At 41.5% G+C, this 19,332-nt stretch overlaps 1 protein-coding gene across 2 annotated transcripts in view; it reads right to left on the reverse strand.

The window, feature by feature from the left end:
• GPR156 (G protein-coupled receptor 156) overlaps window positions 1-19,332 on the reverse strand; it is a 109,287-nt gene that overhangs the window by 13,067 nt on the left and 76,888 nt on the right. For both annotated transcript variants that reach the window (XM_010845387.1, XM_010845386.1), the window contains 6 exons: window positions 17,169-17,304; window positions 16,804-16,914; window positions 11,717-11,842; window positions 10,621-10,716; window positions 7,858-8,094; window positions 539-697 (listed from right to left, as the gene is read on the reverse strand). In XM_010845387.1, the coding sequence (XP_010843689.1) occupies window positions 539-697; window positions 7,858-8,094; window positions 10,621-10,716; window positions 11,717-11,842; window positions 16,804-16,914; window positions 17,169-17,304 (865 nt within the window). The remainder of the gene's footprint in view (window positions 1-538; window positions 698-7,857; window positions 8,095-10,620; window positions 10,717-11,716; window positions 11,843-16,803; window positions 16,915-17,168; window positions 17,305-19,332) is intronic.

Consider the following 19,332-nt stretch of genomic DNA (forward strand, 5'->3'; position numbering starts at 1 on the left):
GTTGGACTATAAAGAAAGCTGAGCACTGAAGAATTGATGCTTTTGAACTGTGGTGTTGGAGAAGACTCTTGAGAGTCCCTTGGACTGCAAGGAAATCCAATGAGTCCATCCTAAAGGAAATCAGTCCTGAATATTCATTGGAAGGACTGATGCTGAAGCTGAAACTCCAATAGTTTGGCCACCTGATGCAAAGAACTGACTCACTGGAAAAGACCCTGATGCTGGGAAAGAATGAAGGCGGGAGGAGAAGGGGACAACAGAGGATGAGATGGTTGGATAGCATCACCGACTCGATGGACATGAGTTTGAATAAGCTCTGGGATTTGGTGATGGACAGGGAGGCCTGGCATGCTGCAGTCCATGGGGTCGCAAAGACTCAGACACGACTGAGGAGCTGAATTGACCTGAAGGGAGACCAGGATGGCCAGGAAGTGGAGAAATGGAAAGAGAAGGAATGTTAACAATGAGGCAACTGGGGCCCACCAATGCATGACTGGAGTTCTTTCTAGAGAAGCCAGTAGGCAGGGGTCTGGCTTACTTCTGTGAGGAGTCTCTCCATGGAGTTTTTCTCTCCTCTAATGTGGCAATTCTGCTCCTCACCATACTGGGTGTGCAAGCTTTTGCTGGGAGTGCTGAAATATTTGGCCATGCGTCTGATTGTTTGGTTTTCCTCTTCAAATGCCTTCCATTGCTTCAGCTGTTAGAGAAAAGAACACATGTTATTTATTTAATTACACACCCAGAAACACATTCTCTTACTGTTTCTCAAAAACACCAAGGAATGACAGTGTCACAGATACACAAATGGACAAATTATTCTCTCCTCAGAGTGTACTTTATTCTGGAAAGTTCACAACAGCAATAACAGAAGGTTTAGAGAATGTTAAGGTTATAGTGTTTAAAAAATGCCGAAGGAAGATGATGACAGGTTGGTGAAACAGAACAATCTCTGCTGGACCCATCAACTGACCCACTGCTGGACTGTCAGAGAAAACCAGGGCTGAGGCATACTTCTGGGGCCACATTCTTAAGCCAAAGTTCAGGAGCTATAACAGGATTAAGCAAGCTAAACACCATAGGTTTCAAATGAAACTGGTTTTAGTTATATGTAGCTGTTCTTCATTATTCTTATTTGTTGAGTGACTGTGTTACTGCCACTGAAAGCCCAGTTCCCTCTGCTGCTGCTGCTGCTAAGTCGCTTCAGTTGTGTCCGACTCTGTGCAACCCCACAGACAGTAGCCCACCAGGCTCCTCTGTCCCTGGGATTCTCCAGGCAAGAATACTGTAGTGGGTTGCCATTTCCTTCTCCACTAGTTCCCTCTAGAGGACTTCTAACCCAAATCAGTAATCAAAGCTCACACAAAGAGAAAACCACAAATGTCAGTAAAAATCAATAAAAATGACAACATTAGGTCTGTGATCTGACCATCTTTTTTCCTTTTTTCCTTGACTAATCAAGAAAGACTCAGAAGGAGTTTGACTTGTTTAGGTCCACATGGCTACACTTAGTAGCAGAGTCATGACTGTAACCAGGTTGCTGTGCCACGTTGCACATTCTCAATGCAGCTGATGAAGACTGATGGTCAACTGTGAGGGTCTTGGGGAATGTTTTCCAGAAGATACTGGTTTTCAGAACTGGTCTATGGATGCACAGGTTGGTTTAGTTTAACAGGCATGGGGCTGAAGAGGACATTCGCTAAGAGGGCTATGCTTCTGAGCCTTGGAGACACTCCTGGTGAATGCCAGTGACATGATGCCAGGGGAGGCCACAGTGCTGGAGGCATCTCCTTTTCCCCCAGGAATTCTCATAATGAAGAGCCCCAGTAATGGGCTCTGGACACTTTGGCACGTTAGCTCTAGAAATGATGCTGAGGGGTCTGCAGGGTGGCTCCCAGGGATCCTGGGATGTCTTTTCTCGCTCATCAGACATTTACTGAGCTCTGACTTTGGAAGGTAGGTAAGTTTCATAAGTCTCAGATAGGATTCTAAATCCCACCATCAATTTCAATACAATGTTCTCCGTAAGTCCTCTTGGGTCCCCTGTTAACTCAGCATGAGTCCTTCATGGTATCAGAGGTCTATGTGACCTGTGCTGGGTCAGGCCAGGAACCTGCCCTGTCAGATGCCCTTCTTGAATGCCCCCTTCCTAGGGCACTGTCATCTCACCACTCAGCTCAGGAGTTACTGGAGCCCAGCACTGCAGGGTCACTCTATGGCTGTGGGTGGGTGTCATTGACCTCCAGCGCTGCTCTCCTAGCACTGGCCCTGGCAGTGTCACAGTATCTCTGTGGTCCCTCAGGGCCCCTCATCTCCCTAGCTTTTCCTTTCTCTCCCCCCCCACCCCCAGTACCTCCAGCCCAAGCCTTCCCTGCAGAGCTGCTGGAGGAGCTGCTCAACATTTGTGTAAGGATACTTCCAAGACTTTTGATATGTCTATCCTAAAGGAGATCAGTCCTGGGTGTTCATTGGAAGGACTGTTGTTGAAGCTGAAACTCTAATACTTTGGTCACCTGATGCGAAGAGCTGACTCATTTGAAAAGACCCTGATGCTGGGAAAGATTGAGGGCAGGAAGAGAAGGGGACGACACAGGATGAGATGCTTGGATGGCATCACTGACTCGATGGACATGAGTTTGGGTGAACTCTGGGAGTGGGTGATGGACAGGGAGGCCTGGCGTGCTGCGGTTCATGGGGTCGCAAAGAGCTGGACATGACTCAGCAACTGAACTGAACTGAACTGAACTGAACAGCCTAAGCTGGCTGGGTGAAGTCAGGGTGCCCCTGACTAAAGGCCCCTGCCCCTCCAATCTCATCCCCCTTAATCCCCCATTTGTGAAGGTCCTAGTCCTTAAGACCTGAGGATTTCTGAAGTATGGCTATAAATAACCCTTAGGTCACAATTTCAGGACCTCTCCATGGCCCTTCCTTCAGGACAGGCAGTCTTGTTTTCTCAGCATCTGGGCTCTGTGGGTATGGTAGGAAGAAAATGGCCCCTCAAAGATGTTTCCTTTCCAATCCCAGGCAGTTGTGAATATGTTATCTTACATGGAAAAAGGAATTTTGCAAGTGTTATTGAGTTTAAAATTGTGAGATGAGATTCCAGATCATCCAGGTGGGCCCAATGTAATCACAAAAGTCCTTACAAGAGGGAGGCAGGAGGGGAGATGTGACAACAGAAAGAGATACCTAAATTTGCTGTGCTGTGGCTCTGAAGATGAAGGGAAGAGCTGCGAGTTGAAGAACTCAGGAAAAGGCCTGGAAACAGATTCTCCTCCAAAGCCTCTAGAAGCAGTGCAGACCCACTGGCACTTTGATTCCAGCCAGATAAGACCCATGTCAGATCTCTGACCACCAGAACTATCAGATATTAAATCTGTGTGCCTTAAGGCCCTCAGTTTGTAGGAGTTTGTTATAACAGCAATAGGAAACCAAAATAGTGGGATTAAGCCTCAGGTCTTCAACTGGGTGCCTTTGGACATTCACCCCATGTGCCTCTCTCATTTCCTGCCACTTTACCCTTGTTTGAATTTGTGCTTTGAAAAGAGCAAAGACTTGTGGTATTCCAAACAGCTCTTCTCTCTTACACCTCACTGCCTCTGTCACAAGGTTTCCTCCTTGGAAGTGCCACCCACTACCTTCCCCAGTCTGCTCTGTGAACTCCTCTCCTCCTCCAAGAGAGGCCCAAGCACATTATTTTCTGAGACAGTGTCACCGAGTTCTCAAGACAGCCTGGGGCACCCTTTCCTTGGCATCGAGTAACATCCTTAAACACTTAACTCATGTGTTATTAATCACTTCACATCTGCTCCCAACTAGACCTAGACTGAGGCCATGTTTAACTGCATGTTCCCAACAGTTAATACATGGATGGACAGATATGTGAACAAACAAAGGAAGCTCTCCTTTAAAAAGCTCATCTGTCTGCTAAGGGTGCTGAGACATTTACAGAAGACTGTGAGGCAGAGTAGAAAGTTGTGAGTAACTTCCTGGAGGAGTAGATGAAACACTCTGTGGGTCTAGAAGATAAAATGATGTCCTATCTCAGGACCTGCCTGCCTCTCAAAAGGTGGAGTGAGGGGACAGGGGTGGTTAGAAGGATGGGTCACGTTTAAGTCACAAAAGCAGAGGCTGGCTCACCACTGGTGATGACCTCAGCGTTTGGCATAAATACTCAGGCATTTCCTGAGGGCCTGTGGAGAACGCTACTTGGTCCACTTGCCTCTTCAGTCAGGTCATCCAGCTTTCTAGCACCACCTATCTGCCCTTGAGGAGCCTGTGGCTCTGCCCTCATAAATCCTGATCTCAGGTGGCCTCAGCCTGCAATGGCTTGGAGCAGAGCTTGGGCTCCCAGCCAGAGATTGAGGCTGGACTGCAGCAGTGAAGCACCAGATCCTGGCCATTAGATCAGTGGTCAGTGACAAGGGCCCTGGCCCTTCAGCTTTGTAAAAAAGAATTTCCACAGACAGAAAGTAGTGAAGTATTTATTAAGGGAAAAAGAGTACAGTACATGTGGACAGAGACATAGGCAGACTCAGAGGGAGAGTCCCTGAGTTGCACCCTCATGGCAGTTTGAGTTACTTTTATGGGGTATTTCTTCCAGGTTCCCTCTGGCCAATCATTTTGATTTGCCTGGTTCACAGTCTGCATCTGGTATATCTCCCATCACAGTCTAGGCTCAAGGCTCAGGAGCAAGGAGGGAGCTTTCCTATTCCCTCCCTCCGCCTCCCACGTGGCTCTCCTTGAACACTTCTCCAAATTTGCTCAGCCGTCCTATGGTCCTGGGAATATCCAGTCTCAGGTCTCACAGGTAGAATCTTCAACCAAAGGCCACCAAGTCAGAAGTGAAGTGAAGTGAAGTGAAAGTCACTCAGTCGTGTCCGACTCTTTGCGACCCCATGGACTATACAGTTTATGGAATTCTCTAGGCCAGAATACTGGAATGGGTAGCCTTTCCCTTCTCCGGGGGATCTTCCCAACCCAGGGATTGAACCCAGGTCTCCCTCATTGTAGGCGGATTCTTTAGCAGCTGAGCCACAAGGGAAGCCCAAGAATACTGGAGTGGGTAGCCTATCCCTTCTCCAGTGGATCTTCCCAACCCAGGAATCAAACCGGGGTCTCCTGCATTGCAAGCAGATTCTTTACCAACTGAGCTATCAGGGAAGACCCCACCAAGTCAGAGGGGAAGATCAATTCAGGGCACACAAAAATCCTGAAAAACCTCATTACTTTTATATTTTGAGAAACAATTTACATCCTAAACCTAAAATACAATAGACTATAAAATGTATTTTCTAGTTTCAGATCATGCTCAGTTCAAGAGGAGGAAAAAGCATGAGAGAGAAAGTAGAAAAGATAGAATATGAGAAAGGAAGCTCAAGACAGTGAGAAGGACTGAGATAGAGAAGGAAAGAGAAAGGCCAACACGGTCCATCTGCCCGGCTCTGGTTCACCTGCCCCAATAATTTGATTTCCACTCCCACTTCAACAAATCAAGCACTTGTTCTTAGTTTAAACCTGGAAGTCCGATTCCAAACTAAACTTCATCCCGCATTTTTATGTCTGTGTATGAGATTGAAGTGCACCTCTATATCACTGTGTTCCTAGGGGTTGAAGATTTAAACACTGAGGAACGTGGAAATCTTGTGTCTGAGGCTTAGGATGCAAGAGGAGCAGAGGCGAGTGTAGAGAGAGAAACCTAAGTAGGGCCTCATTAGGGAGGTTACTGATTCAGTTTTCAGATGGAGGTTTTGTTTTAGAACAGGAAGGCTTTTTTCTAATAGTTCCCTGGTGATTACTTCTGCTCTAAATTATCTTCTTCTCTTTCAGAGACTCCTATTAGCTCTAAATCATATTTCTAGATCTGCTCTCCATATTTTCTTATCTAGTCTCTCATTTTTTTCCTGTGTCCTTGTTTTTTGTTTCCTTAAGTTAAGCCACTAATTCATTATTTTGCCATGCCCTATTGCCTATTCGGTGCTTCTACTGGGGTTTTTGATTTAACACAATCCTTTTCATCCTTATTTAATATTTCATGATCTAAGATTATGTCCTTTTCATGATGGTTTGCTTTAGTCAAAGACAGACAATATTCTTTGAATCTTACTGACAAGACTAATCAGATATCCTCTAAAAGCTTTCTATTTTACTTCAGAGGAAGGCAGCTTCTCTAAATCTTCAGAAATTTGTGGTCCTCTTTTTGTGAACTGCAGAATCTCTTCATAGATTCCTTCCTCCTTACAGTCTTACATGGGGAGAGCTATAGTTTTCTGGTATACTAATACATTCTCATTATCACCAGATGGCTGCCATAGCGCCAAGCATCACAAACATTCAAGGTAGGAAGAAGGCAGAAGAGAGGTGATGCTTCAACACCCATAGCTTTTTTAGGAAAGCAAAATCTTTCTCAGAAGCCTCCCAGAAAATCTTTAGTGTTCAAAACTGTGTTGCATGGGCACACCCAGCTATAAGGGAGGCTGGCAAAGTAAGTGTTCAGCTCTTTCAGCCTATTGAGTAGAGGCAATCAAGGAAGAAAGGGTTTGGCAATGGATGGATGGGTTACCCATCAACAATGTTGACCAGAGGGCCTAAGGGATCGGCTTTCTAAAAGTCTCCCCACTCTTTTACCCATGTCACAAGGAGAAAGAGCCCTGGCTTTTCAAAGCCCTTTTCTGCTACATCCCAGACAAACAAGACCCAGGTCTCAATGGGTTCCTTCAGTCTAGTTCTGATAACATTAAGATTCAGCAAAAGTTCCTCCAGTTTTTTGCTCAGAAGCAATGCCCATCCTTGATTTTTAGTGCTACTGCTATAGATTTTTCCATATTTGTTTATTCTCTTGAGTATTTTAATGAGAATTTATGAAAGGGAAGAAGAGCAAAGGCCTCTGCCTGTTTCACACTATCATGTCTCAAAGTGCATGCTTCCCTTTTATAAATACACTGTAACCCTGCATCAGCCAACACTTTCATTACCAGTTAGCTCCCTCATGGAGAAGTCATTCATGGACAACTGGAAGCTGCAAAGGGCATCAGGATGGGATCCCGAGGGAGTTGTGGGATGAGGGAGGCCTCAGGAGGAAGAGAACCAGAAGGGACACAGGAAAAGTGCCTAATGCCAAGTTCATTAATGTGGATGAACATGGCTCAGTGGTACCCTGGGGCATAACGTGAGTAATTTAACATCACTTTCCTTTCACAGCCTACGGATTCCTTCATCTTTCTCTCTCTGACTCCTTTTCTTTCTCTTTGCCCTCTGGATATTTCTCCTTCTATCTTCCTCCCTTGTTTGATTTTTTTCTTAATCCTCATAATAAGAAACACATTTTTAATTTAGTTTTTATTTTTCCTTACTGTAAAAAGAAAAGGAATGTTCTGTATTTTCCTCTAATAAAATGAAAGAAAAAGCATTTTAAATTGCATAAAGATCCAAATGTGCTTTTCTTGGTGAATGTGCAATTGCAAACAGGAAAGAAGGAAAGGTTCCTCATTTCCAAGCTAGTATAAGAAATGACATCATCAAGATGAAGGGAGGGTGGCATTAGCTTGGCTCAGTGGTAATGAAGGGAGGACTGGGGCTGCATGAAGTGGCCTGGAGGGTGGGTAGAAAAGCAAGTCTGTGAGGCAGCCCCTCACATGAAAATGGTGCCACTGCTTGGCTACCCTGGTCCGCCCTCCTTGCCCACTGGGGAGGGAAGAACAGAGGGAGCCAGCTCACTAGGATCCCCACCTTCCCTCTGCCTCTCTAATCAAAAGCACCTAAAAACTCTCACTAGGAAACAAAGTAAACAATCTGTCATGCCCAGAGAAGTCTCTGGAATGAGGGGGTGAACTGGTCCTCCAAATTCTCCCTAAAGCATACCTGGGGAATGAAGATGAAGCAGTTGATTGTGGTTGTGCAAACAAAGATACCTCCAGACGTGAGTCCAAAGACCAGGTTGGGCCAGGAGTACAAGTATCTGGTGACCACAAAAAGCAGCCCAGCAGCCAGTACCACGAGGTTGACCCCAACCATGATGGTTAAAGACTGATTTACAGGAGGAGAGCTGACGTGGTCAGTCAGGCCAGCCAGGTAGGCCCCATATAGCAGCAGCAGGCCCTGGAGATGGACAGAAGAACCAGAGGTTTAGAGAAGTGAAATACCAGGCTTGGGGCCAAGAGCAATAGGATGGGACTGATTTCCTCACCTGTAAAAAAGGATAATAATAACTACCTTAAAGCATTGCTGTGAGGAGAACTGACTAAGATAACACAAGGGACTACTCTTAGAGTGCTTAACAGCACCACCACTACCTCTTGGTGCTTAATAAATTTCGTTTTCCTCTCCTTCTCTGAGAATTAGTTTATCGGAGGTCAGCAAGTCAACTATCAGACAGGACTCTTCCAGGATGAGGTATAAGACAGGGTGGTACAGGTGGGTAGGAGCCCCACAGAACCAGCTGCCAGGCACTGGGAGGGCAGTGGGTGCACCATGCTGTATCCACTGTGTGGTTCTGCACTGCATGGAGCTGAGAGGCGTGCAGAGGCTGAACTAGCCCTGTGGTCCACTTGTCAAGCATGTGCCATGGCAGGGGCAGCACCAAAGGAAGGGGCTCTTTTTTCTAATTTTCCCAAAGGCACCATCTGCTTGCCAAGCCCTGCACCTGCAAGACTGCATCTGCCCAGAGGGATGCCTTTTTCTGATTTACACAAAGGATCTCTATAGGCTACTAGCAGCTCTGTGCCAGTGGGTGTTTATGGGAGATGGAGAGTGAAAAAAGAAGAGAACAAAGGCTGGCTGGGACCTGGACAGGACCGGGAGACAGGCACAGGCAGCAACAGCCTCATCTATACCCTTCACCCTCTTTGTGACATTCCCTGCCCCGCCCCCAGGAGCCCAGGGCCCTACTCTTTCTTCTTTGTCATGAATGTAAACCTGCTCTCAGATTTCTCATTTGTACTACACAGAAAATGGCTCACAGCTTCTTAAAGTGCTGCTTCTCCTAGAAGGAGCTACATTTAAATAGAAATCAAAGCTCTAATCAATAATATATGACATAAAGATTCAATAATATGTAATATATAGATTCAATATATAGATTTGCTTGATTAGGGGCAAAGCTCCATGCTAGGGGTAGCTGTAGGGAGGGAAATGGTGTTGCCAAGTGGAAGTCATGGTTCTAGCTTTTGAGAAGTTCAGTGTGGTTGGGAGATTTAAGGCAAGCATACAAATACCCATGTTTTTCTTGTTGTGTATTATTTTTGTTTTTTGGCCATGCCATGAGGCATGCAGAATCTTACTTCCCTGACCAGGGACTGAATTTGTGCCCCCTACATTGGAAGCTCAGAGTCTTAAACACTGGACTGCCAGGGAAGTTCCCAAATATCCATGTTTTATGATATAGAATGTGAAGATGCCATGGGGGAGGAAGTGGGTGGGGATGATGGGGATTTAGAGGGAGAACTAATAATAAAAGTAAGGTCAGGTATCAGCAGGCTACCTGCCAGGGACCCTGAAATCACACAATCTGACCACCTCCATCTATAGGGATGGCCCTAAGACAACTGCTTGGAGGACTGGCTGTGCCTGCTGTGAAGGAGTCAGCTCAGTAGAGATGTCATCTGGTGCCCAAAATGCTCAGTGTCCAAAGGGGGCCAGAGCCCCAATCGTGGCCACCCTGAGATCTTCAATGACTAGAGGACATACTAGTCAGCAGGCCAGTAGGGCCTGACTTCTGGATAACTGACATTATCAGGTGGCATTTGGCAGAGTTATATCATTAGCAATTTAATCAAAGGTTAGTAAAATTAACTCTATGGTTTTGAAATGTTCAATCTGATTTTATTAAAATGTTTTAACTCTATTAAAATTCTTGACAAAAAATAATGAGGTATGAATAAAGCATCTATATGTGCAGGACTCATGTTTGAGTGACTCACATCCGATATTTGTGTCATTCGCTCTCACTGCTGAGAAGTGTGGGGTAGGGGGCAGTTGGCAGGCTCGGGTGGGGGGTTGGGGGACTTAATATGCAGATTTGTGGTCCTCCACCAGAACTGCTTGTCGACCAGGGAGCCCATGGGGTCCTGGCTTAGTCAGCTTCCTGATGCTCAGCACTCTTTCTCCTTTCTTTCTTTGTCCTATAGAAATATATTGCAGTAAAATAAAATGGAAATGGGATTACATGAAAGGCATTGGAGAAATAAATCAAGTTGAGTCGCAGAGGGAGTTGCTATGGGGGAAGAGCTGAGTTTCTGTGCCAGGGAGGATGTGCTCTTCCACAGGGGCTCGAAGAACGAGAGAGGCACTATGCTTTTAGAACCGCTGGGGGTTGCGGGGGCAGTGGAAGAATAATAATGAAACATCTACTCATTTATTAAGCTCTTACTATGGGCCAGGAGTGGTTGAAAACTCAGCATGCATCAACCCTTTCAAAACTCACAACCGTTCTGAGATGATGGTACATCATCCTCGTTTTATATATAAGGGAACCGAGGCTCAAAGAGGTTAAATGAGGTTCAGGGTCAGCTAGGAAGGGACTGAGTCAGACTTCGCAGGAATCCCCTCATTAACTCCTGTAATTCCTCTTCATATCCATTTATTGGTAACAGAGAGATAGTATCCCAAGGAGATAAGGTTACCAACCTTGCATCCCAAAATGAGAGCAATCCAGACATCGGAGTACCGGGAAGCACAGAAGTGTGTGCTGGTCAGAGAGCAGGACACGTCTCTCCCTGTCACCTAGGAGGGACATAGGGTCAGGAGGGCACCCACAGTTACATAGCCAATCTTTGTACACATTCTGGAACACACATACACAGCCGATCTTTGTACACATTCTGGATTGTGAGCTCCTCTACAGCTCCTTTAATATGTAAAAACTAGCTTAGGTGACTCCATTATAATCCAAATGAGAGTAACTATGAATTAGAGGAAAAGACAACCAAGTTGGGCTAACATGTGGATGCTTGGGGCCAGGAGGGCTTATTCCTCTTATGTGCTTTACTACCACAGTGATTCAAATCCGTGCAGAAAAATTACAAATTATTTCACATCCTGCTCCTGCTATTTGTTAATAGTTGAAACTTCAATATTGAATCTGCACGTCAAGATCCCACTGTATTCCTCAGCCCCTTTGTGAGGCTGAAGACATAATGCTTCCTATTAATTAAACACTATGTTCTGAGCACAGCTGAATTCTTTACCTGTACTGTTTCACTTAATCTTCATCACAGCCCTATGAAATAGGTAGTATTAGTATTATTATCTCTATTTTACTTATGAGGAAATAGAAACTTAGAGAGGTTAAATAACTTTCCCAAGGACACATGGCTGGTAAGTGGTAGAGCTGGGATTTGAACCAGGGTTGACTGACTCCAAAGAACCCTTCAGAATCCTTTACCTTTCAACAATTGGGTAAGGCAACTCTGTAAGTTCTCATTATTGATAATGTGGAAGTGGAGTTAACTGCCAGGCAGATTCCTGTGTGCTGACATCTCAGCGGATGCCGCAGAACACTTGGGGTGGGAGGAGTAGCAGGAGTAGCAGCAGACCCTGCAGACAAGGGGTAGGTGTTCAGGCCAGCCACAACTCCCGACTTGCCATCCTCTAGGGGTCATTTATCTTCTTGTTGGGAGGATGTCCACACAGTGAATGCTCCTGGGAGAATGACCTCTGTGTACTCACAGAAGCCAGTCCCTCCAGTTCAGGAACTAGATTCTCCAGGGGTTGGGTCTCTCACCGTCATACTGACACCGAGAATCTGAAGACATCGGATGGGATCAGTCAGCACCCAAGTCATGAGCAGGATCACATCAGCTATCACCAGGGCTGCCACCAACCCCAGAAGCTGCAGGTCTTTGATTATCTGCAAAAGAGTTAAGGTCATAACTTTCCTTTGCTCACTGGCTATACAACACGGAGTCTAGAGTGTTCTGTGTGCTCTGAGCTAAAGGCTCCTGGGTTAATCTTCCAAATGGACTTCAAAGCCAGCCATCAAAGATGATACAGACATGAAGTGTACTCAGTGATTCTATGTTCATATCATCGTTTTCATTTCTTTGCCCTTTCCATATCCTGACTTTCCCACAAAGGATTCAAGGAATATTATAAAATAAATACACTATTATTTCTAAATATGTTTATACAAGCACATACAGAGATGTGGAAACTTTCATATTAAACTATGAACAACCATTAACCTGGAGGGTCAGATTGAGAGACAATGGTGGTGGAGGAGGGACTACTAGCATTTCCTTCAAACATATGTGAATCATTTGATTTAATACAAAGAGACTGTGTTATTTTTGTGGTTAGAAAAATAAAATTTTAAAAATGTATATAGCAATAGGATGAAAAATATTAGGGAAAAGAGATAATAAGGAGAATTATGATGAATGCTCTGGTGAGGAGAGCACATAGCATTCAAGAACTGGGGCAGAAACACAATTCTGCTTTTTTGACAACCAATGAAAAGAAGGAAGCACAACTAGTTACATGATTCATGGTTTTTATAAGAAAAACGAATCAGTTGCTGAATTAAAATGCTCCAAACTAGTGATAAGGAGAAAAATTTCAAATCAACCAGCAAAAAATGACACAGCATGTATAGAAAAAAAAAATAAGGAAGACATCAGATTTCTCATCAGACACAAGGTCAAGTGAGAAAACAGTGGAAATCTTCAAAAGTACTCAAGAAAAAAAATTCAACCTAGAATCTTATACTCAGAAAAAGTAACTTTCAAAAACAAAGGTGAAATACAGACTTTTTCAGATAAAAGCTGAAAGAATTCAGTATTAGCACACCTGAATGAGAATGTGAGATAACTTTGAAGCAAAAGGAAAAAATATCAGATGAATATAGGTATCTATACAAGGAAATCAAGAGCTCTGGAAATGTTAACTTCATAGAAAAATATATGACTGATATTTACTATTTAAATATCCTTAAAATGTAATGGATTGTTTAAACAAAAATTAATAACAAGTGTATGGGGCTTGTAACATATGTAAAAGTAAAAACAACACAAAGATTGGAAGATGGGGAAATGGAAGCATACCACTATAAAATACTTATGCCAATTATATAATTACACACAAACTCTTCCAGAAATTGAATTGGAGGGAATACTTCCCAATTTATTCTACAAATACTCTGTTACCAAAATCAGGTGAAGATTTTATAAGAAAAGAAAGCTACAGACCAACATACCTTAAGAAATGAATATAAATATTATAAACAGAATTTTATGAAACTGAATCTAACAACATAAAAGGATAATACATAATGACCAAGTGGAGCTTGTTTCAGGGATGCAAGATTGGTTTGAGATCCTAAAATCATTTAATATAATTCACCATATGAGCAAAGAAAAAAACATATGGTTAATAGATACAAAAAACACATTTGACAAAGTCTAACATAATTCTTTATAGAAACTCAATAAAATAGGAATTGAGGCGAACTTCCCCAATTAGGTAAAGAGCATTACGATAAAACTACAGCTAATATCTAACATAAAGCTAACATTGTGATAAAACAAAATTAACATTAGTTTTGACTAAGATGAATGTTTCCCCCATATGATCAAGAACAACTCAAGGCACTTCTATTAAACACTGTACTAGTGTTTCTAGTCATTGCCATCATAGAGATTGGAAAGTAAATGTCTTTTATAGAAGATATGTTCATCTATGCAGAAAATCTGATAGAATCTACACAAAAGCTACTAGAACTAATAAGTAATTTAGCAAGATTGCAGCAGGTAAGGTCAGCTTAAAAATCAATTGTATTACTATTATATACATATACTAGCAACAAAAATTGTAAAGTGAAATGAAAAACAGTAACATGTATAATATCACAAAAATATAAAATACTTAGACATAAATTTGACAAAAGATATGAAAGACCTTCACTGAAAGCTGCAAAAAAATTGCTAAGAGAAATTAGAAAAGACCTAAATAAATGAAGAAATACATTGTGTTTATGGGTTAAAAGATACAACATTGTTAAGAAGTCAGTTCTCCATAATTTTATCTACAAATTCAATACAATCTCAATCAAAATCTCTGCTGAAATTTGAAGAAATTGGCAAAGTGATTCAAACATTTATATGGAAATTCAAAGAACCCAGATTAGCCAAAACAACACTGAGAGAGAACTAATACTCCCTGACTCAAGATTTAATATAAAGCTACAATAATATGGTATTGGTGTCAAACAATGACATCAATGAGGCAGAGTCTAGTAGTAGTTATACACATCTACAGACAAATAGTTTTCAACAAAGGTGCAAAGGTAATTCAGTGAAGAAAGGAGTCTTTTCAACAAACGGTGCCAGAACAACTGGATATCCATACATAAAAAATGGACTTCAATCACATCATATTTCAAAATTAACTCAAAATGAATCATAGACCTGCATGTAAAAAAAAAAAAACTCTTAAAACTTCTAGAAGTAAACATAAAAGAAAAACTTTTGAGGCCTTGGGTTAGACAAGTTTCTTAAGTCTGATACCCAAAACATGATCCATGAGAGAACAAAGTAGGAAACTGAACTCCATCAAAATTAGAAATATCTTCTGTTTGAAAGACATTCTTAAGTGAATGAAAAGTCATAAACTAGAAGCAAATCTTTGCAAATCAGATGATTTCCTCTTGATTTCCTTGTATAGATACCTATATTCATTTGATAAAAGACTATATCCAGAATGTAAAAAGAACCCTCAAAGCTCAATAATAAGAAGAAAATCAACTAAATTAAAAAACAGGTGATTGATTTGAGCAGATACTTCACCAAAGAAGATATATGGATGGCAAATAAGCATATAAAAATATAGTCAACATTGCATCAGGGAAATGAAATTAAAATACAATGAGATTCTACTACACATACTTATTAGAATGACTAACACACATACCAACAAAGTCTAATGTTGGGAAGGAAGTAGAGGAAAGGGACTCACATAGTATTGATGGGAACATAAAATTGTACAACCACTTTGTAAAACTGTCATGCAATTTTTTAAAAAGTTAAACATATACTTACTATATGATCTAATCACTCTATGCTTGGCTTTTTTTAAAACCTTTCTATTTTATTTTGGAGTACAGTTGATTAACAATATTGTGATAGTTTCAAGTGGACGTCAAAGGGACTCAGTCATACATGTATGTGTATCTGTTCTCCACCAAACTCCCTTTCCATCTAGGCTGCCACATTATGCTTAGGTTTTTAACCAACAGTAATGAAAGTAAGATACGTCTGCACAAAGATTCATACACAAATGTTCACAGAAGTTTTATTTTTAATAGCCCCAAACTAGAAACAAATCCAAACACCTACCAATAGGTAAATGGATAAACCAACGGCAGTTTTATCTACACACTGAAAAATCACTCAGCAATAGTAAGGAAAGAATCATTGATGCAAGTAACAACATAGATGAATCTCAAAATAATTAGGCCAAGTAGAAACAAGATAAAAATACACACTGTATAATTCCATTTATATAAAATTCTGGAAAATTCAAACTAATTTACAGTGACAGAAAGCAGGTCAATGGTTGCCTGGGTACAGGAATAGGAGATATAAGAATTCGACAAGAGAGGAAGATGACAAGGGTGTATGAGGAGACTTGCAGATTATAACCCACGTTTCATAGTATATACACATGTCAAAATATATCAAATCATACACTTTAAATATATGTGGTTCAGTGCATGTCAATTATCTCTAAATAAAGTTATTTATCACCAGATGTGAAGACCTAACTCATTGGAAAAGACCTTGATGCTAGGAAAGATTGAGGGCAGGAGGAGAAAGTGGTGATAGAGGATGAGATGGTTGGATGGTATTGCCATCCAATAGACATGAGTTTAAGCAAACTCCAGGAGACAGTGGACAGGGAAGCCTGGATGCTACAGTCCATGGTGTTGTAAAGAGTTGGATACGACTTGGTGACTGAATAACAACAACAAAGCTATTTTTAAAAAGAGGAATTAGTGTTCTAGAGGCATGGATGTCCTTTAGGCAATGTTTCTCATATGTATGGTTATTCACAGCAGAGTTTTTGATAAATATTCACCACAAAAGATTTGCTAAAAGAAAATCTTGTCAGTCCAGAGAAGTAAACTCCAACTGAGTAATACGTTGGATCTGGACAGGATTGATACGGACTAAGGGTTTGATGATCAGCCTTTGAGGTTTGGGCAGCTCCATCAGGAAACATGATAAAATGAGGGAACGTGGTTAGGATGACATCTGATGTCAGGGACACATAGGTAATCTGGCTGCTGCATAGCTGCTAGGGTTGATTCTGTCTGAATGGATATGTTCTTCCTTGCTCATTGTTTCAGGCCCATCCTTCTTAGTACAGAGCATGGCCTTCTTGTATGGAAAAGAACTGGCCTCCAAAGACAGGAATAATTGCTTACTTGCTATAGCTTCTCTGTAATCGCTATCCCTCTGCCCACTTTTCAGCTCACACCCGTGCCAAGCAACAGCCCCTCTGGGCATCTTGCTCTCCTTCAGGCTGGTGCCAGATAAGGGCCAGCTCACACATCCCCCAGAGTAGTACCTGGGCCTGGGATGCATATGAAGCAGAACTTTCGTTTAAAGACCTGTCTCCCAATAGCACTGACAAACAGCTTTCCAGCCTTGGAATTTATGAGGCCACATGACTCCAAGGTTTGAAGTAGGGGCAGGAACTTCAGATCATCATAAAAGAGCCAGACCCAGTAATTTGGTACAAATTTCTCTAGCTTTTAATCAATAATGGAGCTACTGTCTGTGATCAAGCAATGTGTACTTGCTACCTACTTACCACTCTCTTGTCCGGAACCCTCTGGGTGAACACCTTGTAGAGTCGCCAACTCTTCCCAAGAATGGGGCCAAACACCAGGGAGGTTCCAATGCACAACATGGAGAGTCTTATCTACAGATGGAAAGGAACAGAAGAAAGAGGCATGAGAGAAACCTCTGTGGTTCTCCATACATTCTGATCTGCAAAGCTTCAGTCCACAGAGGACCTGGGGCAGAAAGTGGACCTCACTGACTCAGGGTTCCAGGGTTTGCCTCTGAAAGAGCCCACACCAAGGACAAAGATAACCAACACCTACAGGAGCAGATGATTTTAAAGATTATCAAAATTTGCATGATATTCAAAATAAAATTGAAGATTTCACCTACCTGAATGAGACTTTCCATTGAGCTTCCCACTAAAGCACCTTGATTGTGAATCCCAAAGAGGTAAGCACTACTGTAAGTCAGACAACTGCCCAATAAGGTCACAATGTTCAGATTGGGACTGGACATCTTCACAATCCTATGGGAAACCAGGAAGAAAGACACCTACAGTCATGATATTTGTCCTGGGAGTGTACAAAGTTTCCCTGCCAGCAAAATCTCCAATGCGGTCTTGGAGTAAAAGGTCATAGGGAAGACTGCTTTACAACCCTGTGAAAAATTGTTATGGTTTATTTAAATTTATTTTCAGAAAGAATTACATTCTAGCATTTCTTGCTTATATAACTCCAAGTCTTAAAAGAAGGCCAACTTCCCCCAAACAGGTGGTATCACAGAAGAGTTAGAATTTTTCCCTAAAGTTTATGGTTGCTAAGAGACTGCTCTATGCAGCCTAGTGAATAAATAACTAGCAGGTAGATTCCTAAGGAGATACAGTTTGGAACCTTTAAAAGTGAGCTGTAAGGTAAACTATTAGGGAAAAAAACAGACAAAGATACCACAAAAAAAGAGAAAATTACAGGCCAATATCACTGATAAACATAGGTGCAAAAATCCTTAACAAAATACTAGCAAATCAAATCCAACAATACATTAAAAGGATCATACACCATGATCAAGTGGGACTTATCCCAGGGGTGCAAGGATTTTTCAATATCTGCAAATCCATACACATTAACAAACTGAAGAATAAAAACCATACGATCATCTTAATAGCAGCAGAAAAAGCTTTTGACAAAATTCAACATTCATTTATGATAAAAACATTCCAAAAAGTGGGCATTGAGGGAAACTACCTCAACAAAATAAAGGTCACATATGACAAACCCACAGCTAACATTATACTCAGTGGTGAAAAGCTGAAAGCATTTTCTCTAAAATCAGACAAGGATGGCTGCTCTTACTCTTTTTATTCAACAACGCCTTGGCAGTCCTAGCCACAGCAATCAGAGAAGAAAAAGAAATAAAATGAATCCAAGCTGGAAGAAGTAAAACTGTCACTATTTGTTCATGACATTATACTCTACACAGAAAATCCTAAAGATGCTACCAGAAAACTACTAGAGCTCATCAATGAATTTGGTAAAGTTACAGGATACAAAATTAATACAAAATTAATTAATACATTTCTTTTTTTTTAAATTTGTATTTATTTATTTTTGTCTGTGCTGGGTCTTTGTTGCTTTGCATGGGTTTTCTCTAGTTGCAGTGAGTAGGGGTTACTCTTAGTTGCTGTGCTTGGGCTTCTCATTATGGTGGCTTCTCTTGTTGCAGAGCACAGGCTCAAAGGAAGCAAGAATATACAACAGAAAAAACACAGTCTCTTCAAAGTGTGGTACTGGGAAAACTGGACAGCTACATGTAAAAGGATGAAATTAGAACATTCTATAACACCATACACAATATTAAACTCAAAATGGATTAAAGACCTAAATGTAAAACCAGATACCATAAAACTCCTAGAGGAAAACAGTTAGAATACTCTGATATAAATTGTAGCAATATCTTTTGGGATTCATCTTCTAGAGTGATGAAAAGAAAAAGAAAAATAAACAAACTGGATCTAATTAAACTAAAAAGATTTTTCACAACAAAGGAAACCATAAACAAAAAAGACAATTCAGAATGGGAGAAAATATTTGCAAATGGTATAACTGACAAAAGATTAATCTCCAAAATATACAATAGTTCATAAAGCTCAATAGCAAAAAAAAACACCCACTCAGAAAATGGGCAGAAGACCTAAATAGACATTTTTTCCAGAGAAGACATAGGGATGATCAAAAGGCACATGAAAAGATGCTCAACACTGCTAATTATTAGAGTGATGCAAATCAAAACTACAGTGAATTATCACCTCACACTAGTCAGAGCGGCCATCATCAAAAAGTCTACAAAAAATAAATTCTGGACAGGTAATTGAGAAAAAGGAACCCTCCTACACCATTGGTGGGAATGTAAACTGGTACAGAAATATGGAGAATAGTGTGGAAGTTCCTTAAAGAACAAAAAAATAGAATTGCCATATGAGCCAGCAATCCAACTCCTGGGCATATACCTGAAGAAAAGCATAATTTGAAAAGATATATGTACCCTAATGTTCACAGTA

The sequence above is a fragment of the Bison bison genome, unplaced genomic scaffold (genome assembly GCF_000754665.1).
Source record: "Bison bison bison isolate TAMUID 2011002044 unplaced genomic scaffold, Bison_UMD1.0 scf7180017864215, whole genome shotgun sequence".
NCBI lineage: Eukaryota > Metazoa > Chordata > Mammalia > Artiodactyla > Bovidae > Bison > Bison bison.